Genomic DNA, 25,732 nt, shown 5'->3' with positions numbered 1-25,732 from the left:
TCGGCGATGGAGTTAGTGGGTTGGGGGAGGAGGAGGGAATGGGAGTATCCGCTTATAAATATTAATATCAGCGGTGATGCTGCTGGCGGGACGTATCGGGCGCCTGAAGATTTCGGTGGCCGCACTTGGTAAGTGGCTACAGTCCAGAAAGTAGGATCGAGTTGCTTCCCTTGTCTCACCAGCATCTCATTTCTTGGGCGCGCGTCTGACACCTGGCAAGTGGTCGTTTCCGCTCACGGCGTCTTTACCTCTATTCTACCACCCCCAGACCCAGTCTCGCGCCCCAAGGCAGCGCACCGCCAGCCACTACCATGTCCACTCCCGGAGTCAATGCGTCCGCCTCCCTGATACCCAACCGGCCGAACAGCCCAGTGACCATCCCGGCGGTGATGTTCATCTTCGGGGTGGTGGGCAACCTGGTGGCCATCGTGGTGCTGTGTAAGTCGCGCAAGGAGCAGAAGGAGACGACTTTCTACACGCTGGTCTGCGGGCTGGCCGTCACCGACCTGCTGGGCACGTTGCTGGTGAGCCCGGTGACCATCGCCACGTACTTGAAGGGCCAGTGGCCCGGGGGCCAGCCGCTGTGCGAGTACAGCACCTTCATCCTGCTCTTCTTCAGCCTGTCCGGGCTCAGCATCATCTGTGCCATGAGCGTCGAGCGCTACCTGGCCATCAACCACGCCTACTTCTACAGCCACTACGTGGACAAGCGCTTGGCCGGCCTCACGCTCTTCGCGGTCTACGCGTCCAACGTGCTCTTCTGCGCGCTGCCCAACATGGGCCTGGGGAGCTCGCGGCTCCAGTACCCGGACACCTGGTGCTTCATCGACTGGACCACCAACGTGACGGCGCACGCCGCCTTCTCCTACATGTTCGCGGGCTTCAGCTCCTTCCTCATCCTCGCCACGGTGCTCTGCAACGTGCTGGTGTGCGGCGCGCTGCTCCGCATGCACCGCCAGTTCATGCGCCGCACCTCGCTGGGCACCGAGCAGCACCACGCGGCCGCCGCCGTCGCGGCCTCGGCCTCCTGCCGGGGCTACCCCGCCGCCTCCCCGGCCCTGCCGCGCCTCGGCGACTTTCGCCGCCGCCGGAGCTTCCGCCGCATCGCGGGCGCCGAGATCCAGATGGTCATCCTACTCATCGCCACCTCCCTGGTGGTGCTCATCTGCTCCATCCCGCTCGTGGTGAGTGAGAGGGCCGGGGCGCCCCGCCCGGCCGCCCTGCGGCTTCCCCCTCCCGCCTCGGCCTCCCGCTTCCCCCGGTGTCCTCTGATTCCTCGGCAGCGAACGCGTCTCCTCCTGGTGGGGGCTGGGATTCTCGGCTTTGCAAAGCGGGTCCGGCCGTTTGTAAGTCCTGGCCCTAGTGAGATTTCGACTTAGCAGGTGCTTTCCCTCCGCTTGCCCACGTTTCTTTCCCCCGAAAGCTTGGGTTCCTTTCTCTCCCCGGGACAGCCCTTACCCCTTGCTGCCTGACATTGGCCTTGAGTCTTCCGGCAACACCCCGCCTCTCTCTGTCAGGTGTGGAGGGAGCCCCCTGTAGTGTGATTTAGCCCGGTCCTCCATGCTGTGAGCGGTGAACTGCAGAGTCTGAAACGTCAGAGATGGTGATCTTTTTGTTGTAAAACTTTTTGGTGATTTATGCAGGGTTTGGGGTCCCCCCCCCCGCCTTAGATTATGTCGCATTCTAGAGCTAGAAGACATATCGAATGCTTTTTAGTCTAGTCTAACTCCCTGACTTCACCGAGAGAGGGAATGACTTGCTTAAAATAATCCAGCAGAACCTACACTGTCAAGGTGATTTCTTCCTTTTTACCATGCTGTACCGGGGTTAACATCTTAATGCACACGAATTATAATGTATACATAGGGCAGGGCCCCGACTCAGGTCCCTTCATATTGTCTAGGCCAGGAAAGTAGATTTCTCAGGGGAGCTGATTGTGGACAGGCTGATGCACATCGTATATTGGATTTGAATTCTCAACAATCATGAGGGGTTCAATACTATTACAGAGAAACCGAGGTTTCTGTTACTAGACTTTGGGCTATCGGACTCCAAGCCCAGCTTATGTATTATTACATCATGTCTTCCTCCTAGAATGCTTCTAACTTTGGCCTTTGAGCAGTGAGTTTGAGTTTTGGTACACTTTTAGGGCAACATCTTTCTAAAATCGCCTTGGTTTAACTTTTAAAACATTAAAAGGTTCAAAGTTCTCTACTTTGTGGTTAAAAGGAACACACCAGTAGCAGATGAGCAGAAAAACATAATACTTTATCTAGAGTTTCTCTTGAAAGCAACTATATTTAAAACTCAAAATACTGTATTCCTGGAAAGGCTGAACTACCAACTCAAAAAGAGATGACTTCTCTTTCTTATGCTTACCGGGAGAAGGAGAAAATAAATGCAATGGGCTATTATTCCTTCCTTTCCCTCATTAATACTGTCCAAGGACCTTTGATGTAAAAATATTATATCTCTGATAAAAATGACTGTAGATGGAAGGAACTTAGAGGTGGCTGAGAGCCAGCATACAGTAGCTTCTTGCCAATCCGTATAAACAGAAGTAAATATAATTGGCCAGAAGAGCCTTTAAGCCATTCCAGGACCCAATATAATTTACAGAGTCAAGCCACACTTGAGCCACATAAATATATTTTACTGTCTGTAATGGCAACTCAGAATAAAGTGAGATTTTGGAAGAAACAACTCTGATGCTACTGGGGCCCAAGTTCCTGTCCTCTGTCTTGTGTTTTACAGAACGGTAAATGACAAAGTGAATGGTTGTTATTTACAGAACATCCACTTTAGAGAACAGAGGAATTAGAGCTAGGTTAGCAACATGCGCATACTTCATAAATGTGTTTTGGTTGGAGGTAAGCATGTGACACTGTTGATTCCTGCACAACCACAGATGAAGTGTTTTCCTGCAGCATCTGGAGAGGCATACAAGGCTTACTTCATCTTACGGGATGAAATGGTAGGCCTGGCCCTAAGGTTCAGGGCTGTTTATCACAAAGCCTTAGAACTCGTTTGAGGACCTGGAGGTGAGAAATTATAGGAGCTATATTTGTGGTTTGCAAATTAACCACATTTTACTAACATGAAATACTGTCAACTCTGTATAAAGTCAGTAATGTGTGGTAGATATTAAGTACTGTCATCTTAATCTGAAAATTGAAACTAGCTCAAGTAGAGAGCTGGGTACGGTGGCTCCTGCTTGCAATCCCAGTACTTTGGGAGGCTAAGGCAGAAGGACTGGTTGAAGCCAGGTGTTCAAAACCAACTTAGGCAGCATAGCAAGCTCTTGTTTCTATAAATAAATTAATCAAAGAAACTAGTTTAATTAATGAGTAATCCCATGAGTCCAACACATACCTTTGTGAGAAATAAGGAATCATACAAGTAGTAGCAGCTTCGGTTTTTAGCCTTTAGTTTTGGCTACAAAACTCTAATTTCAGAATCAGTTTAATTGTAAATTAGTGATAAGTGATGGCATCATTATACTACCCACCCACCACAATTCAGCAATCACCAAAAGACTCAGAAGGGAAGCTTATCCACAAGTATAGCAGTCTGCGTTGACTTACTTCACAACTTTCTTTTTCCATATTTCCCATATTCATATTGTAATTTGAAATTAAAGCTCCTAAACTCTCTGACATTTAAAGCAGTCGGGCCTATCTTCAGTTCCAAAGAAACTAATGAGGCATCAAATTTTAACTTTATCAAATCAAGTTGGTTGCTAATCCCATTTGAGGAAAATCAGACCACTGGAATCATTTAGAATGCTTCAGAAAGGCTAATATGGCTTACTTGAAATTTCAGCAAGCTTGACTCAATACATAAGGAAAACAAACAGCTGCTTTCAAAAAGCAGCCAAGTTTGTGTCTTTTGGATATAAGGGAAGAAAAAGTTTCAGTGGCTTTTAAAGGATAGCTGATTTTGACTTTAGTATGAAAAGTAAATTCTAATTGGTTACCCAAAATAGATGTGTCTCATAAATAGAGCTAAGCTCAGAATGGGAATTTGAGAAAGGTTGGGATATTAGTTGTGGATATAAGGAACTGTGCTTAACCCTCAAAATTCTTTCAGTGGGTCATTATCAATGAACAGAGGTGTTAGAAGGTAAGTAAGGTGTAAGGAAGGGTCATCACATGACAAGATTTAGTGGATAGGTGGTAATTAGCATTTTGTTCATTCTATTTAAAACTAACTATTCTCCAGTTCTTTTTTTAAATGCGAGAGAACCTGAGGAAATAAAAGAGTCTACAGTTAAGAAAAATAAAAGGGATGACATGCTTTAAAAATATGCATGCAAGACAGTCTTGTAAGGTCTCAGTATTAAATGCTGTCACTAGATGAATTCTTAGTGCCTAATTTTGCAGTTATTAATGAATGTTAAGATAGCTATTATAATCAAATATTTTGCTTCAGGACTAAACAGTTACACTATAGGATCTGAAAAGGCATTTTCCCCTATGCATAGGCAAGCCAAGGCCATATCTATTGCTTACTTCTTTCTTTTGTTGTCTTTCTTCTTACTCCAAAATAACAAGTATTCCTCTCTGCTAGGGGTAGAATGGCCAATTTGATTAATCTTCTGCCTTGGTTGGGTAAAACTTAGATTTTAGGAAAATAGCTTCCTGTTAATGTTTATTTGGTTGCTTACTATAAACTAGTTGTCTCTATAAAGTCTTTGCCAGAATTTGATCAGCAAAAATTTATAAGGACAGATAAAGAACATGTAAATAGATACACTGTTGTTTACTATAGGCAAACTGGAAGTGTCGTCATAAAACAACTGATGGGATGTTAAATGAGTAGAAATCACATCTGTGGGTACAAGAGTAATGCCATCAATTTGGGTGCCATTATAGCAGAATCCAAGAGATTAAACTATTTTTCAAATAAATGTGGCTGTTTTTTTTTTAAAGCAATTCCTAGAAGCAGTTTTTAAGGCATAATATGAAATTGCAGACCCACAAGTAGAACCTGAAAGACTGTTCAGTAACACATAAAAGTACGGTATTTCCACCTCCGGAATCTCATTTGAATCTTGAAGAATCTCCTGAAAGAAAGTAGAGTAGACAAGTATTTTCACCCTCTCTACACCTCAGTTTCCCCAACTGCAGATAAAGAATTTGTATCATTTTGCCATGTATGGAGTAGCCATAAGTAATCCTAGTCTAATGCTCATTTCACCATGCTTTGCTGATGTGTCAAGCTACAGTTTTATTAAATTATCTACTAGCAAGATTTTTTTCCTCAGAGCCAAGGTAGTTCTTCTAGTCCCCTTATAAAATATTCAAAGTCAGAGTTTAAAAAAATACTTTAGAAATAAATTTTCAATGTAGGGATTGACCTCTAGAGATCATAGGGACTTAACTTTTAACTTGCCTTTGGTAAATGACCAGTTAGCGGCCTAGAAGGAACAAGAATCGAGCTCTCTTATAAACCACCCATCAAGAACTCTTTACACTATTCTTAAAAAACAGAAAGTAAAATGATAAGAACTTCTAGTAACAGCTGTGTCAATTTGGAACTCTTCACAGGGCAGTGAGATAACTGAGCACACACATACAAATAATTCCTTGAATGTGCTTGGAACAGAACAAGTTGCAAGCACACACAAGTCCACAGATCTCCTCATTTACTGGAAAGCATTACGATTTTGACAGTAATTAAATTTATCTAATCAAGATTTCAACATTCTTTCTTCAATTCAACATTCCCTTCAAACAGGTGATTTTTAAGTAGGAAGTACATGTTTCTGATACCATATCATTAACCATATCCCAAAGCTACCTCTGAACCACAGTTGTCAAATTATTGATATATGCCACAAGTGGCTAAGCTTCCACATATAAGTTATAAAAAGTAACGAGGGCCAACATGTCTGTTATATGCTAGGCAATATAATTTTCAGAATCAAAGGTGATTAGAGTCAAGGAAAGAATCAACATTGTGTCTCACTCCATCACAGAAGCAATTAATTTGGACCACCAAAGAAGGATCAGGCACAGTGGCTCATGCAGAATCCCAGTGCTTTGGGAGGCCAAGGCGGGAGGATTGCTTGAGTCCAGGAGTTCAAAACCAGCCTGGGCTAGATAGTGAGATATTATCTCTATGGTGGCATGTACCTGTAGTCCCAGTTACTCCAGAGGCTGAGATGGGAGGACACCTGAGCCCAGGAGGTTGAGGCTGTGGTAAGCCAAGACTGTGCCACTTGCACTCCAGCCTGGCAACAGAGTGAGACCTTGACTCAAAAAAAAAAAAAAAAAAAAAAAGACATAGTACATAAATTAAAAGAAACAGAGCCAGAATTTGAACACAGTTTTGTTTGATTTCAAAGCTTATCTCTACAACATATAGCCTCTTTTAGCTTTCTTGTCCCCACACCACCTTTTGAAAATGCATTTTCTCAAGTTATGTTCCAAAGTTCCTGAACCCTAATCCCTACTCATCCTCAAGAAGTTTAGAATACTGTAATGTGTGTCAGTATTAACAGTAGATCACATGCATAAATCAGTAGCTACTAAGAAAACCAGGGACTTTTAAAATTAGAAGAAAGTAGATACATTGTATTCAGTGAATTTGTCAAGGTGTTTCTCCCCTCCGACTCAGGCTCAGTTTGATAAGCAGCACACTCTTCCAGCACTGAAAACTGCCTGAACTTGTTTATTTGTGTGGCATATAGGGCCTGTTAGACAAGAATTCCAGAAAAGTGCTTTCACCTTCCCACATGTCATTGAAGTACTACTCTGGATATTCCCCTCTTAATCCGGTTCTTCTCCCCTTTGGCGAGAGCAAATTATGTAGCTTTTAAAGTGAAGCGAAGGTTGCTGTATGTCTTCAAACCTTACAAAGTGCATGGAGCTGATGTTCGCTTTTGCCTTTTTTCTTTCTCTATTTGAAGGAAGTCTTTATCGAGAATATGATGCAAAATAGAACTCATATTGATCTCTTCAAATAATTTGGTCAACTTTTGAGAATGTTACTACCTGAATTGGGGATTTTTCTTTTTATACTCGTACTTTGACTACCCTGTGAACTTCTCTCTATTGAAAAGACATTGAGTGAGCAGGTTCAGTGACTTGTAGAAATTGTAAGCTTTTCCCCCTTGGAACTCTAACATAGAGCATTATTTTTAATACACCTTCCTTTCAGTCCCTTCTTTGGTGGTCAGAATTAATTGCTTCTGTGATGGAGTGAGACAATGATGATTCTTTCCTTGCCTCTAATCACCTTTGATTCTGAAAACCCAAGTTAAAGATAAAATGCTAACCCCAGTGTATTTCTTTAAATAGTTACAAATTTCTTTCCATTTTAACTTTTCCAACATTTCTCCCTTTCAGTTGTAGACATATTTCCTTTGAGATTGTGATAAGAGAAGCAACCAGAAAGAAAACCTTTCAATGTTTAGAAAAATCTCAGAAATGTGAAGTTCAGACTTAACCAAGATTCTTTTCTGAGAGTCTTGGAGATGACTGTACAAAATGCTTCTTTGGGAGGTACTGGAGTGGCAAAAATTCCCAAGTGGAGCAACACTGCCACCTAGAGGCATGAATTCTCAAGTTCTCACAAACTCTCATAGGTCTTTTCCAGAAATCATAGAGGATTTGACACTCTCTTTTAAATCCATCATTTCTTCTACCCTTGGGAACACAGTGTGTGATGTGAATAAAATACAGACTTCATGCTTTTTACCAGTAATTCCATTGTCTGTAAATAATTTTTATGGGCTCAGCATTCCTCCCCTGTGCAATTCTGCTAACCTCGTAAATACATTTTAAACAGAAAGATTGTCTAGTAGAACAGAAAAAGCAACTCAAAGGTCATCTGGAACCCAAGACCTAGATCAGACTAGGCCAGAAACAGAGTAGGGGACCTCAAAAAGTTCCTCAAAACCTCTGGGTCTGAGTAACAAACACTTCTTCTGAAAAAAGGCCCATAGAGTCAAGAACTGCTGTTCCCAAGCATAGCTAACAACCTTAATAAAACTTATGGAAGAAAGAAACCAAGATGCTTGTTTTACTAGTCTTTGTAAAGATTAAAAAGAAAACAATTAATCATGCTTTGTCTTTAAATTGTCATTTATCCTAGCTTGGTTTCTTAAAGCGTTTTAAGAAAAAACATCACATACTGCTGTTCATCCTAGTTCATTATTTATTTAGTCACTTTCCAGGGGTCAAGATATTAATTTTCATCTTAGAGTTATGTGACCATTTTATTCTATGAGATTTACAGATCCGTAATCCCTTATCCAAAACATTTAGGGGTAGATATGTTTCAGAATTCAAAATATCTCGGCTTTAGAAAAGTAATCATTAATATACTGTAATAATATGTAGACTCCCCCAGCAGAACTGGGACATAGGAATATTCACTCTAAGTGGAATAAATAAAACTAGATAGTATCACAGTCTGTTCAGTTCAGGTTTTGCTGCCAAAATAAGCTTAGGTCAGATTTTGCAACTAAGCAAATTCCAGACATAAAACAAGTAAAGAACAATGAAACAATAACAAATGAAAACAAGAAAAATCTTTTGGTAGAGGCTCATGGACCTATAGCTAATTAAGATCTAAATTCTAGTTAAGGGAGAAATAGAAATACAGTAATATCTCATTTATCCAGCATTGTTCAGGAAAAAGTTTCATATAATTTGAATTTTGCAGATTAATGAAATTATTTCTTTAAACATTTTAAACTCTCTTTGTTGTCCAAATCATTGTAAATCTTTCTGAAATATCCTTACCCAAATATGGTCACAGCTGACGAGTGCCAAAATGTTATATGTAGATGGTAACCAAATCACCTTTTCCATTGTGAACTGACACGATCCTCAACTAAAAGGCCCTTTCTAGGTGATTCATACACCATGAATCACTCTTTGTTACCTAGTAAGGTAGCGATGTCCACAAGTCTTTTTTTTCTTTAGAGACGGGTCTCACTCTGACACCTAGTCTGGAAGGCAGAGGCACAATCATAGCTCCCTGCAGCCTCAAACTCCTAGGCTTTAGCAATCCTCCTGCTTCAGCCTTCTGAGTAGCTGGGACTAAAGGCATGTGCCACCACACCCAGCTAATTTTTAAATTTTTTGTAGAGATGAAGGTCTTGCTATGTTGCTCAGGCTGTTCTCAAACTCCTGGCCTCCAGTGATTCTCCTGTCTCCACTTTCCAAAAGTGCTGGAATGACAGGCATGAGCCACCAGGCCCAGCCTGTCCTGAAGTCTTGTTAGAGATATTTGCCCCTAGTTCTATGGCTCCAGTTACGTTTTTGTGAGTTCTTCTTGCTCTTTCTTATAGTTTTTATGCATCTTCCTTGGCTGAGAGACTCAAATTCTTGCTTCTCCCTAATCTAAAGTAAGTACTAAAGGCAAGTCATAATTACTAAATAATATTACTAAAAACAGATGACAATTGTCTTAAGGCCACTATCTTTCAGATAATATTTTTAAATAAGTAATCCTAGTATTATTCGAAGATCTTTGCAAAAAAAAATTTAATACTTTAAATTTGAGAGTGCACGTTTAAAAAGCGCATTTTCCTCTAAGGAAAAAAGTGACAGTGTTTTTTAAGTTTACACAAATTCATGCTGTCTTTGCTGAATCATTTGAAGTTCCCAAATGTTGACATATCATTTCTTTCTTCCGTGACTTTGCACATGGAACTACCTCTATTTGAAATGTTATATTCTTCCTTCTAAATTTAGCAAATTCTCACTCATCCATCACACTCTGACTCATCTAGCATGATTATCACTGAGGAACAGAGTCATGGAGAAAATAAATACTATGCTCCGGTCATTTTGGATGATAGGAGAGCCTGATGTTCATGTAAAAGTTTCAGCATATTCTTTCTAATGTAAAAGAATCTTGGCTTTTCTGTAATGGTGAGGTGGTAAATTGACTTACAGAATGAGTTTCCTTTAAATTATATAAAATGGCAGCTAGAATAAGGGAAATCGGTGGTTTGGGGAATAATAGTTATTTCATTCGAATCATAAAAACTTAAAAGCACTCGGAAATGAAGTTAGTAAAAGGCTTCTCAAGGAGACTTTATGCATATGTTACTTGTATGCACGTTGCGTTTTTATATACCATCTTTGATCTAGGAAAGATATTCATAAGATCGTTTTCAAAATATTTAAAGTTTTTTTGTTTTTTTTTTTAGATTACTTAATGCTTTGAAAAGTTTGGGGCTTAAGAATTTTTTTTTAAAGAGTTTTATTTTAAAGATGTGGGGTACAATTCAGGGTTAGGTATACAAATACTCATGATGCAGGTACCCTTGTTGATGAGGTGTGTTCTCCCCTCCACCGCAGTTTCCCACTATCGCCAACCCCTTTCTTACAGTATGATGATAATTGCTCAAGGTTCGTTTATGAGTGAGAACATGGGGTACTCAGTTCTTTGTCTCTGTGAGAGATCACTCAGTACCATAGACTCTACTATGCCAACTCAGAACAGGCCATTGCAACTACTGGTTTTATGATGTAGGCTGTTCTTTTCTTGGAACTTATGACCAGCTCCCTAATGTTGCTAAGGTAGCACTGAAGTGTTTTCCCAGCTGATGAACGGGAAAAATCTAAACGGGGGCATCTCTTCTGTGCAGGTGCGAGTGTTCGTCAACCAGTTATACCGGCCGAGTTTGGAGCGAGAAGTCAGCAAAAATCCCGATTTGCAGGCCATCCGCATTGCTTCCGTGAACCCCATCCTGGACCCCTGGATCTACATCCTGCTGCGAAAGACAGTGCTCAGTAAAGCCATAGAGAAGATCAAATGCCTCTTCTGCCGCATTGGCGGATCCCGCAGAGACCATCCCGGACAGCACTGCTCCGACAGTCGGAGGACGTCTTCTGCCATGTCCGGCCACTCTCGCTCCTTCCTGTCCCGGGAGCTGAAGGAGATCAGCAGCACATCTCAGACCCTCCTGCCAGACCTCTCGCTGCCGGACCTCAGTGAAAATGGCCTTGGCGGCAGGAACCTGCTCCCGGGGGTGCCCGGCGCGGGCCTGGCCCAAACGGACACCACCTCACTGAGGACTTTGCGAATATCAGAGACCTCGGACTCCTCACAGGGTCAGGACTCAGAGAGTGTCTTACTGGTGGATGAGGTGGGGGCCGGCAGCAGGGTCGGGCCCGCCCCGAAGGGGGGCTCCCTGCAAGTCACATTTCCCAGCGAAACCCTGAACTTCTCGGAAAAATGTATATAGTCGCTAGGGAAAGAAATACTGCCGTTTCTGACACCTTATGAAATCCTGTGCAACAGACACATCAATGAAGCATTTGGCCGTGCTCGGAAGGGCTGTCTTCATCCTACGACTCACAAGAGAGAACATCCTGGCTTTTGAGCGCTTTTCAAACAATCAGTTTGACTCACATGTGTCCTAAGGCCTGAAGCACATTGGTCGCTACCCCGCCATGACACAGGGTTGTGGCCAGAACTCGATAGCTGAGAAGATCTACCCTCGGTTTGTCTGTTGGATAGGAGGAAGATGGCTGAAGTTTGGCTATTTGCATCACATCGAGAGCTTCGTATCTGGTACACAACAGAGGCCCAGATACTAGAAGGGCTCTATTCCAATAAACTATGAGGACTATGTTATGGATGATTTATGTGTCTCTCTAAAGCATGAAATGTGAATTTTTATTGTTGTAAATATGATTTAAGGTATTTAAAGTATTTTCTTCTCTGTGAGAAGGTTTATTGTTAATACAAGGTATCATAAAATTATAGTTACCCCTCTTCTCCCAGTATAACCAGCTGAAGTTACAAATGTTAGATATTTTTCATAAACAAGTTCAGGCTAAGGTGTTGAAAATTTACAGTAAGACTAATATCTATAAAATAGATATAAATTTTTTAAAGAGTTTAGTATTATCACAGGAATAAAGAAGAATACTATTTAAGATGTGAAAATTACAGCTCAAAATATTATTCTTTCCAGGCTATGTTTAAAATACATAGTGAAACATTTTTTAGCGATATAACATTTATTTATCCAGAAAACTGTGATTTCAGCAGAAGCTAACATGCTGGTAAATATTTTCAAGTTTCCCCCCCCAATAATTGGTACTTTTTAAAATGTAACATGAGCTATAAAGTCTTTAATAAAAACCTATAATTGAAGTGTATAGTATAAAAAGTCTAAGCAGTTTGTTTTCCCTCTAAAAGTGTGCATAGTTTTACCTTCCTAAGAAAATTTAAGAGGAAGGCAAGTTGTACCATAAAGACCCTTATTTTGAGATGTGGAAGGATCTCAGATGTGGTTAAATTAGTCTTTCATGTATGTCAGGGTGCAGAATTTGAGCACCTAAATGTCACTTTTCTAACAGTTTTGTGTAACACCCAGTCATGCTGTACACATATTTGAAGGGCCATTCTCAAAGAAATAGTAAGCATGTTATGTTGCTCAAAATGTTTGTGTGAATTGCTTGGTTGTAATTAAATTCTGAGCCTAATATTGATATGGTTTTAAGGAGCAGTTGTACCAACTAAAATTATTTTGGAGATTATAATAAATAAATACATTCAGTCTGAGTGTCATATCTCAGTTTAAGAAAATTTGTGTGGTGTTTGTTTGTTTAGGGTCATCATCTATATCCTTTTAAATTAAAATTTTTATAAATATATTTTGAAATAATTTTAAAGAAGTTTCAATTTTAAGGAAAGTTTAAGTAATTTCCAAGAAAAGAATAGAACAAATCCTTGAATAAACTCAGTGGAGTATGGTACTTCATTAAAAGTCTCCAGAGTGCATGGATGGTGGAGGAAACAGTATTATGCTTAGCTTGCTACACGTAAAAGACCCAAATAATTATTATGGAAAATTAGCATAAGTAAATGCAGAATAGTTAATTTTAAGTTAAATATTTTAAGAACTGCCATTTTAAAAATTTTAAGTGCTAATTTTTGTCAATCTTTTAATTGGGTTATTTGTCTACAATAGTCAGTCAAGGCTGCCATAAAAAAAATCACAGACTGGGTAGCTTTAACAACAAAACTCTATTTTCTTTTTTCTTTCTTTCTTTTTTTTAAGTTGGAGTCTCACTCTGTCTCCTAGGCTGGAGTGCAGTGGCACGCTCATGGCCACCCCAGCGTCGACCTACTGGACTTAGGCGATCTTCCTCCTCAGCCTTCCAAGTAGCAGGAACTACAGGCACACGCTACCACACCCGGCTAATTTTTGATTTATTGTAGAAATGAGGTCTCACCAAGTTGCCCAGGCTGGTCTCGAACCCGTGGGCTCAGGCAATCCACTTGCCTCAACCTCCCAAAGTGCTGAGATTACAGGCTGAGTCACCGAGCCCGGCGTCTATTTTCTCACAGTAGTGGATGCTGGAAGTCCAAGATTAAGGTGATGGCAGGATTGTTTTCTCTTGAGGCCTCTCTTCTTGGCTTGCAGATGACTCCTTTCTTTCTGTGTCTCCACCTGGTCTTTTCTCTAGATGTGCACATCCCTGGTATAAGAGATCTCCTTGTAAGGAACCAGTCATACTGGACTAGGACCCCACCCTTATGATCTCATTTAATCTTAATTACCTTTTCAAAGGCTCTATCTCCAAATATAGCCATAATTTTAGGGCTTCAACAAATGAATTTTGGGAGCACACATCTTTCTTATTGTTGAGTGTGATTTTTTTCTTTAAACAGCAGCCAAAGAAAAACAATTTCAGCATTGTTCAGTCATCTATTCCATATTTATTTGTAAGGCTTAACTGATATGCAATGCAAAGACTTTTTGTTTCTTGCTATAGGACACTTGTTCCAGACCATTTAAAGAACTACAAATTTTTCTAGACAGGCAAGTTCTGATTGTCTAACTAGCTGATTAAATCCTACCTGATCTCAAAAGGATTTAGCAGACAAGAAGGTAATTTAACTCCATCTTCTAATCTTTGAGACAATCTAACCAACTAAGTAATGGGTGTTAGAAAAGACAGTGAGATTTACAGGACTATTAAAATAGTGCTTTGCACATGCCCACTACTAGTGGGGCCGAGGGGTCATTAGAAGCCTGAACCTCGCCTTCATGCAATATTCTTATGTAGCAAATCCTCACATGATTCTAAAATAAAATAACATTTTAAAAATAAAATGGTGCTTTAACAGAAACAGAAGACTGAACACCACGTGTTCTCCTTAATAAGCGGGAGATAAACATTGAATACACACAGACACAAAAAAGATGGGAACAACAGACACTAGGGCACTCCAAAAGTGGGGAGGGAGGGAGGGAAATAAGGGTTGAATAATTACCCACTAGGTACCATGTCCACCACCTGGGTGACGAGCTCAGTAGAAGCCCAAGCTCACCATCATGCAATATACCCATGTAACAAAGCTGCACATGTATCCCTGGAATCTAAAAAATAAAATAAAATATTTTAAAAAAATAAAAATAGAGGTGATTTGGCCAGGAGACCATAGAATGCAAGAGTCCTTTTCCAAATCACACTTGCCCTCTCTGCAAGTGTTTTATTTTATTTTATTTTTTTGAGTAGGAATCTTTCTCTATTGCCCAGGCTGGAATACAGTGGCATGCTCACCGTCACCCCACAGTCGACCTGCTGAGCTCCGGTGATCCTTCTGCCTCAGCCATCCAAGTAGCCAGAACTACAGGCGCACACTACCACACTCGGCTAATTTTTTATTTATTGTAGAGATGAGTCTTGCCAAGTTGCCTAGGCTGGTCTTGAACTCGTGGGCTCAGGCAATCCACTCACTTTGGCCTCTCAAAGTGCTGGGATTACAGGCTGAGCCACCGAGCCCCGTCACAAGTGTTTTCTTAGGGCCTCGAATACAAAATGCCATGGAAAAATTCAGGCAAAGTAATCTACTGTTATCTATGCCTCTGCCCTCAAATGTGAATGCAGAAAAATTTGGGTTATACAAAACATTTATTTTTCAAAAACTACTTGTATTCGTTTCTGAGCAAAATCATGGTTGCTTTCATCCACCACTCTCCCAGCATCATGTCCTCCCATCACATCAAAGAATCTAGGATGCTACAATATTGATCTCATGATGGCCCTCCAGATACATGAAAAACGGAGTCAGATTAAAAAGAGACATACAGTAAGAGAGAGTATTTGACCCTATTGTTTAGTGTGGAGTTTCCCTGGGCCACAGCTTGTGCATTAGCCCCAAACTGGAAGCATCATGGGAGAAAAGAAAAGAGAAAACTATCTGGGCCTCTGGAGCTTATATCAATATCAACATCTCTACCATTCATTCATTTCACTTTACCTTTTCAGACCGTCCACCCCACAGCTCACCATGGAAGAAGAGAACAGAAGAGAATACCAAATATACCTATATCCTAAGGACTTTTAACCACAGCAACTCCACACGCTAAAATCTGAACAAATAGGTAAATAGTTTTCTTTCTGAAGAAAGAGTAAAACAGGATTTACTACAATGGAGAAGCAAAAAGAATGCCAAGAAAAATTATGAAAGACAGCTAAAAACAACAGCTCAGCAGAGACTGAGGCAGGAGAGAAAGCTCTAGGATGTCTCTAAGGTTACAAAAAAAAAAAGAGGAGAGAGAAAGAAACTACTAGATCATTTGATGTTTGGCAATATTGAGGGGAGTATTAGAGTTCTATTAGATAAAATCAGGAGAAATTAGTACACAAGTATGCAAAACTAAGGAACAAAAAAGGCAATTATTGACTGTGAAAAACAAAGGAAGGTACAAGAAAGGCAAAATATAATGCACAAAGTGAATTCAATTATGTTTAAAAATTAGTTCTATTAATGAATATAGATTGAAACCAAAATTATAATTATACCGGAAATGGAGGCAGAAGTAGTAAATATTTGAGGGAATGCAAGAGCTAAATCATATTCATCCATAGTAAGAAATCAATAGTTAATATCTTAAATTTTTAAAAATGAAGAAATATTGCGAAACCACAATAATATACTTTTTTTCTCTTTATTACTAGTGCAACGCACCAACCTTTCAAAACTATAATGTACTCTTATACTCCAATCATTTTGGCAGAAATTTTAAGTCCTGAAAATATCTATGCTTCAAAATATTTAATATGAGGGGGGACCAAAAAAACTTGAAATTTATTTATTAAAAATCGTGTATTTATTCTTACATGTTTAAACTTCAGTCACCTTCAAAGTACTCTCCATTTGATGCAATACACCTTTTGAGATGCTTTTTCCACTGCTCAAAACAGTTTTCGAACTAGTCAATTTTGTTTTATCTTTTAATTTTTTTATTTTAAAGATGTGGGATACAATTCAGGGTTAGGTATACAAATGTTCATTATGAAGGTATCCTTGTTGATGAAGTGTGCCCCTCCTTTCCCAGGCAGACTCCCACTACTGCCAATCCCACTTCACCGACCCCTCCCGGCAGTTTCCCACTACTGCCAATCCTTTCTTATAGTATTATTATAATTGTTCAAGGTCTGCTTATGAGTGACAACATGTGATACTCAGCTCTTTGTTTCTGTGAAAGATCACTCACTATTATAGACTCTAAGTCCATCCAAGTTGCTGTGAAGTTCATGATTTTGTTCTTGTTTATTGCTGTGTAATATTCCATTGTGTATATAAACTAGTCGATTTTTATGCCTTTTAGTGCTTTTGCTATTTTTTGTTTCATCTCTTCCACATTAACAAAACGTTTCCCTTTGAGGACTTTTCCATCTGGGGAAACAAAAAGAAATTGCTCAGGGGAAGATTAGGTGAACAGGGATGTTAGGGCAGAAGGGTCACGCCGTTTTTGGTCAAAAACTGCTGAACGCTCAGTGTGGTGTAGACAGTTGTACTCATAAATCATCCATCATGAAATGGTCAAATGTGTTGAAAGAATCTCAAAAAAAGAAAAAAAATCACTGAAGTCAAGCGCAGCCTCTCACAACACTAGCTGGTACACTGATGCCAATGGGTTCCCAGTACACTTACCTAGTAGGGAAGCCTGTATTACAAGAGGCCCACCCTCCGAAAAATAATTCTAGTTTCTGGGGAGTCTTCCCTCGTGTATTATTGGTATCAGTGTAAAACTGATACAACCACTTTGAAAAAGTGGTCTTAACATTTATCTACTAAAGTTCAGGATGTAGATACACCATCAACAAGAATAATAACTACAGAAATTGAAACATATCAAATGTATCTCAATGCATGACTTTATTTTTTTTATAAGACAAAAATTTTTTATTATTTTTATTTCAAAATAAAAATGGGGTAAAAACAACTTTTGGTTACATAGATGCACTCTATAGTAGCAAGAAAAAAGTTGGAGCTTTAAGTGTATCCTCCGCCCCCAACTGTGCACACTGTATCGGATAGGTGATTTTTCATTCCTACTCTCCCTCTCATCCGTCCCTTTCTGAGTCTTCAGTGTCCATTGTGCCATTCTATATGCCTTTGCAGTTTCTTTGTTTAGCTCCCAACTATAAGTGAGAACATGTGGTGTTTGGTTTTCTGTTTCTGCATTGCTTCACTTAGGAGGATGTTCCCCAATTCCATACAAGTTGCCGCAAAAGACATTATTTAATTCCATGTATATATATCACCTTTTCATTATCCACTAATCAGTTGATGCACATTTAGGTTGAGTCCTCATCTTTGCAATTGTGAATTGTGCTGCAATGAACATACAAGTGCAAGTGTCTTTTTGTATAACAACCTCTGTTGTGAGATACCAAGTAGTCGAATTGTTGGGTCAAAGGACAGAACTACTTTTAGTTCTTTGAGAAATTTCCATACCAATTTCCATAGAGGGTGCACTAGTTTACACTCTTACCAACAGTGTATAGCATTCCCGTCTCACCACATCCACGCCAACATCAATTGCTTTTTGGTATTTTATTAAATGGCCATACTGACCAATGTAAAGTGATGTCCCATTGTGGTTTTAATTTGTATTTCCCTGATGATGAATGATTTTGAGCATTTTATCATATATTTGTTGGCCATTTGTATATTTTCTTTTGAGAGATGTCTATCCATATCTTTTGCCCACTTTTCAATGGGGTTATTTGCTTTTGTCTTGCTGATTTGAGTTCTTTGTAGGGTCTAGACATTAGTCTTTTGTTAGAGGAATAGTTCATAAATATTTTCTCCCATTTTGTAGGTTGCCTTTTTACTCTGTTGATTATTTCTTTTGCTGTACAGAAGCTTTTTTAGTTTAATTAAGTCCCACTTACTTAATTTTGTTTTTGTTGCTATTGCTTTTAGTGTCTTAGCTGTAAATACTGTACATAGGCCAATGTCCAGAAAAGTTCTTTTATAGACTTTCTTGTAGAATTTTTCTGATTTCAAGACTGACAGTTAAGTCTTTAATCCATTTTGAGTTAATCTTTGTATATGGCAAGAGATAGCAATCAAGTTTCATTTTTCTGCATGTAGCTATCCAATTTTCCTAGCACCATTTGTTGAATAGGGTGTCCTTTCCCCAGTGTATGTTTTTATATGGGTGTTCTTTCCCCAAATGTATTTTTTTGTATGTTTTGTCAAAGATCAGTTAGTTGTAGGTATTTGGGTTTATTTTTAGATTCTCTATTGTGTTCCATTGGTCCATGTGTCTGCTCTTGTACCAGTACCATGCTGTTTTGGTTACTGTAGCCTTGTAGTATAATTTGAAATCAGGTAACTTCATGCCTCAAGCTTTGTTCCTTTTGTTTAGAACGGCTTGACTATTCTGGCTCTGTTTTGGTTCCATATGAATTTTGGGATTTTTTCTCTAATATGTGAAAAATGCCATTGGTAGTTTAATAGCGATTGAGTTGAATCTATAGATTACTTAGTGTAATATGGTCATTTTAACAATATTGATTCTTTCGATCTATGATCATGGATGTTTTCCCAGTTGTCTGTGTCCTCTACAATTTCTTTCATCAGTGTAGTTTTCCTTATAAAGACCTACACCTCCTTGGTTAAGTACAACCTTAGGTATTTTAACTTTTTGGCAGCTATTATAAATGGAATTGAGTTCTCGATTTCTCAGCTTGTTCACTATTGGTGTGTAGCTGTGATATTGATTTGTGTTGATTTTGTATCCTGAAAATTTACTGAATTTGTCAAGTCCAGAAGTCTTTTGGAGGAGTCTTCAGGATTCTCTAGGCATAATCATATCTTTGGCATACAGAGATAGCTTGATTTCTTCTTTCCCAATTTGGATACCCTCTATTTCTTTCTCTTGCCTGATTGCTCCAATCAGGACTTCCAGTACTCTTTTGAACAGAAGTGGTGAAAGTGGACATCCTTGCCTTGTTCCAGTTCTGAGGGGGAATGCATTCAAATTTTCTGCTTTCAGGATGGCATTGGATATGGGTTTATTGTATATGGTTTTTATTATTTTGAGGAATATTCTTCTATGCTTATTTTGCTGAGGGTTTTTAGCATAAAGCAATGCTAGATTTTATCAAATGCTTTTTCACTTTATTATTATTATTGTTATTACTATTATTTTTTGAGTCAGTATCTCACCACAGCCTCGACCTCCTGGGCTTTGGTAATCCTTCAGCCTCAGTCTCCCAAGTAGCAGAGTCTACAGGTTTGCACCACCACACCTGGCTAATTTTTTAATTTTTTTAGAGACAAGTTCTCCCTATGTTGCCTAGGCTGGTTTCAAACTCCTGGGCTCAAGCAATCCTCCTCCCTCAGTCGCCCAATGTACTGGTATTACAGGCATAAGTCACCATGCTCAGCTCAAATGCTTTTACTGTGTCTATTGAAATGATTATATGATTTTCATTTTTAATTCTGTTTATGTAGTGAATCACATTTATTGCCTTAAACCACCCATGTATCCATGAGATAAACCCACCCGATTGTGGTGATTTTTTTTAAATGTGCTGTTGAATTTAGTTTGCTATTATTTTGTTGAGGATTTTTGCATCTATGCTCATCAAGGATATTAGTCTGTAGTTTTCTTTTTTTGTTGCTGCGTCTTTTCCTGGCTTTGTAGCTTCATCAAATGAGGTAGGGAAAATTCGCTCCTTTTCAATCTTATGAAAGTTTCAGTAAAATTGATATTAATTCTTCTTGGAAATTCTGACAGAATTCAGCTGTAAATCTATCAGGTCTTGTATTTTTGTTGTTGTTGGGAGACTTTTAATTACAGTAAGTCCCCTACTTACGAATGAGCTCCGTTCCAAGAGTGGCTTATTAAATCCATTTGTTTGTAAGCCTAACAAAGTTAGCCTAGGTACCCAACTAACACGATAGATCAGCTATATAGTACTATACTATAAAAAGTTTATAATACTTTTCACACAAATAATATATTAAAAACACAAAAAATAGGTAAAACATTATTAATCCTACTGTACAATACCTTGAAAAGTTCAGTACATCATTATTGCTTGGTGCTTCTTAACAGTACCAGCTACATCCCCACTGCTTTTACACTTGCTTCTGGATATCCTGGACTTGAAATAAAGATGCTGTTTACTGCTGTACTCTATACAGTACTATCCAAGAAAGTACACAAAAGCACAATTACTTATAGAGGATGCACACGTGTAACAATGTACACCAGACACGTGAACTAATTTATGTAATTGGACATGCAAACACATGTTTTGCATCTTTGAAAGGTCACAACTTGAAGGTTTGTGTGTAGGGGACTTAATGTATCAATTCAATCTCGTGACTTCATCTGTTCAGAGTTTCTATTTCTTTCTGATTCAACGTTGAGAGTTGTATGCATCCACTTCTCAAGAATGTCTAGTTTGTTTGCACAGAGGTGTTCATAATAATCTCAGATGACCTTTTGTATCTCGTGGTATCAGTTGTAATGTCTCCATTTTCATTCCTGGTTGAACTCATTTGAATTTTCTCTCCTCGTTTCCTAATCCAGCTAGTGGTCTATCAATTTTGTTTATCTTTCCAAAGAGTCAACTTTTTGTTTCCTTGATCCTTAATATTATTTTTTTGTTTAAATTTCATTTAGTTCTGCTCTGATCTTCATTATTTCTTTTCTTCTGCTAGTTTTGAGTTTAATTTGTTCACGTCTTATAATACCTTGAGGTGTGATGTTAGGTTGTTGACATGTTTTCTTTTAGTCTTCTTAATGTAGGCCTTAAATGTTATAAATTTTCCTTTGACCAAAGCTTTGGTTGTATCCCAGAAGTTTTGATAACTTATGTCATTGTTGTCATCCATTTCAAGGAATTTTTTAAATTTCCATCTTGATTTCATTGTTGACCTAATGATCATTCAGAAGTAGATTAATCTCTATGTGGGTTTGAGAGTACTTTTTTGCAGTTGATTTCTAGTTTTATTCCTCTGTGGTCCAAGAAGGTGCTGGATATAATTTCAATTTTTTTTAATTTATTGAAACTTGATTTGTGGTCTATCTTGGAGAATGCTTAATGTACTGATGAAAATGTATATTCTTGTGTTTCTGGTTTGCTTTTTTTTTTTAGTATAATGCTCTATAGATGTTTGTTAAGTTCATTTGTTCTAGGATTCAGTTTAACGCCATGATTTGTCATAATGATCTGTCTACCCCTGTCAGTAGAGTGTTAAAGTCTTTCACTGTTAATATATTGCCATCTATTTCTTTTTTAGAGATCTAGTAGAATTTGTTTGGAGCTCTGGTATTAGGTGTATATATATTTTAAATTGTTATATCTTCTTGTTGGATTGATTCCTTTATCATTACATAATAGCCTTCTTTTTCTTTTTTTATTGTTGATTTAAAGTCTATTTTATTTGATAAGAGAATGGCTACTCTTGCTCATTTTTGATTTCCATTTGCATGGAATCTTTCCACCACTTTACCTTGAGTCTATGGAAGTCTTTGTGTGTTAAATGTGTTTCTTGAAGGCAGATATTTGGGCTATGATTTTCGTAATCAATTCTGATAATCTATATATTTTAAGTGGTGCATTGAGACCATTTACATTCAGGGTTAGTAGTGATATGTCAGGTACTGTTCCATTCATTATGCTGATTGTCACTTGGTTGTCTCTCTCTCTTTCTCTCTCTCTCTCTTTCTCTCTCTCTCTCTCTCTCTCTCTCTCCTCTCACTGGTGTTCTATAAACCCTGTGAGCTTTAAAAATCTAACTTTTTTCTACTCATGTACTTTGACCTTTTGTTTCCATATTTAAAACTCCTTTGAGTATTTCTTGTAGAGCCAATCTAGTGGTGACAAATCCCCTCACCATTTGCATATCTGAGAAAGACTTTATTTCTCCATTTACAAAACTTGGTTTTGCAGGATACAAGATCCCTGGCTGACAGCTATTCTGTTTGAGATTGAAGATAGGGCTTCCATCTCTTCTGAACTGTAAGGTTTCTGCTGAGAAGTCTGCTGTTAGTCTGGTAGGTTTACCTTTATAAGTTATGCGATGCATTTATCTCACTGCTCCTAGAATTCTTTCTTTCACATTAAGTTTACATATCTGATGACTGTGTGCCCTGAGGATGACCCCATCGTAAAAATCAATGGATCTTCCAGGAGTTTATTGGGCTTCTTGTATCAATGTTTAAATCTCTGGCAAAGCCAGAGAAGTTTTCCCCCATTATTTCCTCAAATAGGTTTTCTAAATGTATAGTTTTCTTCTTCTTTCTCAGGAACACTTATGATTCATCTTTCTCAGGAACAGTTATGATTTTACAGGATCCCATCTTTCTTAGAGACTTTGCTCTATTCTCTTGAGTCTTTTTTCTTTATTGTTGTCTGACTGGGTTTGTCTTTAAGTTCTGAGATTCTTTCTTATATCTGATCTGATCTGTTAAAACTTTCCACTGCATTTTTTAAATCTTTAAATGTGTCTTTCACTTTAAATGAAGTTCAGATTTTTTTTTAAGTATCTATCTTTTGAGAATTTTTCATCCATGTCCTGAATGATTGTTTCTTTATGTTGGTTTTCAGTTTTCTCTTGAATTTCTCTGAGCAATTTTATAATTAACCTTTTGAATTCTATTTCTAAAATGTCAAACATTTTATTTTGGTTGGACTCCATTGCTCGAGAGTTACTTTGGCCTCTGGGAGGACTTGAAAAAAGTCTGTTTTTTCATATTGCTAGGAATATTTTTCTAGTTCTTTCTCATTTGGGTAGATTATTTCTTATTACTGTTGTTGTTTGTTGATGATTCAATTGGTCTAGTTTTGTTCTCTTTCCCTTAAAGATGTGACATTAATGTATATACATGATGCTTGTCTAGTTTTGGTTCTTGGTGCTTTTAATGGTATAGGCTCTGAATGTGTTCCTTGGTTATAGAGAATCTTTGTGTGTTGGCTTTCTCTGATACTGTTTGTGATTGCCAGTATTGGGTATGTGTGTAGGATCACTGTCTCTTGTGGGTTTAGAATGTCAGAGGATAAATAAAGCTTTTCTTGTTCCTCAGAAACATGGTGTGGTCTTAGTTCTTTCCCAGTACTTCTCTCTGGGTTGAACCACTGAACCATTGAACTTTCAGATCATGAGAAGGCACTTGTAACAACTAGCTGCATCTGGAGCAGTTGGTTGTATGCAGTGTAACTGTAGAGGGCTAAAGTCTCAGCCCTGATGGAGGAGGTTGAGGAAACTCCCAGGGAGACTCACTGAGGTCTTTGTTAATTTTTGTCCCATAGAGTACTCCCCTGTTGAGGCGCACTCCCCCTTCTCCTGACCACTCTGAGTTCTGCTGCTCTTCTGGGTCCCCACTGCCCTATAAAACTGCCACAATTCAGCTGGAGCTAGAGGGTGTCTGCAAGGGATCTGGTGATATGAAAGTGCAAGGATTAAATTTTGAGAAGAGTTGGTCACCAACATCTCTAGAAGAACGTCTGGAGACGCTCTCTGATACCTCAGTCAATGGACTAACCTGCAAGATAATGCATGACTTTATAATGATACAACAAAACAAAACACCTCATTGGTTATCTTTGGAGGTTGCTGGGGAACCACCAGCTCATTATTTTGAAAAGTGCTAAACAGAAAAGGAACCAAGCCTTTATTGTGCAAACTGCCTTTACTATATAAATTGTTTTTCAGCATAAGAAAAAGTTGATGAAAGTTTTTCTTTAAAGTTTTCTAGTACAAAAAGCCTAACAGAATTATCATCATTTTGCAACCTCTAATGAAATAATGGCTCTAGGCAATATAGTCAACAGCTGCTGACACTACAAAGACAAAAAGATAGCCAGAAATATTTATCTTCTAGTGGAAGATCTAGTGGAAGTCACTCATGATGCATTCTTGCCAAAAAAAATGAATTAATCTAATCAAAATGCTAGACCTAAGTACCAATTTATAGGAAATATGGGAACAGAGGACCATTAATAACATCAAGTGTGATGCAATAAACAAAATCTAAAACGTGGAAAATTCTAAAGAGCAAGTGATCCAATTTCTTTAAAAATAACTTGGAAAAAAAGGGAAGAAGAACTCATATTTACAAAGGATAAAGAGATGTATCAACAGATGCAATTAATGGACTATTTTGGATACTGCTTTACTCAAACCACACTATCAAATGTGACATAATTGATAATATCTACATTTTAGCTATTTTTTAAGACTGAATTTGTAATTTAAAACTTTACCCCCCAAAGAAAAACTCTAGGCCTAAATGATTTTATTTGGAAGTGCTGCTTTCAAGCAATATAAAAAGATATAATACCAATTCTACAGAAACCCTTTGAGAAAAAAGATGAAAATAACTCTCAACTTTTTAAAATAAGGTCAGCGTTATCATGATTTGAAAACTAGACAAAGGTATTATAAAAAAATACTATAGACCAATATTTTTCACTACCACAAACACAAAATCCCTTAACAAATAATTATCAAATTCAATCAAGCAGTATCTAAAAAGAATAATCCATCATTACTAAGTAGGAATGCAGTATCCCAGAAATACAGTTGCTTTAACATTTGATAAATAAATGTTATTAATCACATAAAGAGAACAATCATATAATCATCTCATGGATGCAGAAAATATAACTAACAAAATTCAACACCCACTCATAATAAACAATTGTTTAACAACTAGGAAAAGGAATTTCCTAAGTTTAATAAAAAATAAGTAAATAAATCTACAGCAACCATCAGACTTAATGGTGAAAGACTGCAAAATTCTTAACAAGGCAAAATGTTAATTCTCATGGCTTCTATTTGACATTATTCTGGAGGTTCTAGCAAGTGCAATAAGGTAAGAGAAGGATGCAAAAGGCATATAGTTTGGAAAGGACAAAAGAAAACTGTCCATTCACAAAGACATGATAATTATGTAGAATTATGTAGATAATTATGTAGGAATCTATTAAAAAGTTGATGCAACTATAAATGAGTTCAACAAAGTTACAGGCTACACAAAAATCAATTACATTTCTATATAATAGTTATCAAAATTGAAAAATGAAATTTTAAACACGTTCCTTATAATGGCATCTAAAAAACATTAAATACTTAGGGACAAACTTAACAAAATATGAGCAAGATTGAGCCACTGAAAACTAAAAAGCTTACATAAAGAAATCAAAGAAGACATAAAACAATGAGTTATGCTACAGCCATGGATTCAAAGACATGGTATTGTTAGGATGGCAATACTTCCCAAATTGATCTACAGATTCAACACAATTACAATCAAAATCCCAGTGGGCTTTCATGTAGATAAGTGCAAGCTGATTCTAAAACATATATGGAAAGGCCATGAAACTAGAATAGCTAGACAATTGGAAAGGGGCAGAGATGATTTTAAAGACTTATGATAAAGTTACAGAAACCAAGACAGTGTGGTATTAGTATAAAAATAGAC

The 25,732-nt window shown here is 38.2% G+C and overlaps 1 protein-coding gene across 1 annotated transcript; it reads left to right on the top strand.

The window, feature by feature from the left end:
- Positions 1-271: 271 nt before the first annotated feature.
- On the top strand, positions 272-11,887 carry PTGER4 (prostaglandin E receptor 4). Its single transcript, XM_008052534.2, has 2 exons — positions 272-1,184; positions 10,613-11,887. The coding sequence occupies exons 1-2, from the start codon at positions 312-314 to the stop codon at positions 11,210-11,212; spliced, it is 1,473 nt and encodes a 490-aa protein (XP_008050725.1). The 5' UTR covers positions 272-311; the 3' UTR covers positions 11,213-11,887.
- Positions 11,888-25,732: the final 13,845 nt, after the last annotated feature.

Source organism: Carlito syrichta, unplaced genomic scaffold (genome assembly GCF_000164805.1).
Source record: "Carlito syrichta isolate Samal-C Ts95f unplaced genomic scaffold, Tarsius_syrichta-2.0.1 Scaffold279718, whole genome shotgun sequence".
NCBI classification, from domain to species: Eukaryota; Metazoa; Chordata; class Mammalia; order Primates; family Tarsiidae; genus Carlito; species Carlito syrichta.
Note: the sequence above shows the minus strand (reverse complement) of the source record. Positions and strands in the feature narration are given on the sequence as shown.

Coding starts and splice junctions, on each gene's coding strand:
- PTGER4 (XM_008052534.2), top strand. CDS start 312: ATGTCCACTCCCGGAGTCAATGCGTCCGCCTCCCTGATACCCAACCGG. Junction 1,185..10,612: donor TCTGCTCCATCCCGCTCGTG/GTGAGTGAGAGG, acceptor TCTTCTGTGCAG/GTGCGAGTGTTCGTCAACCA.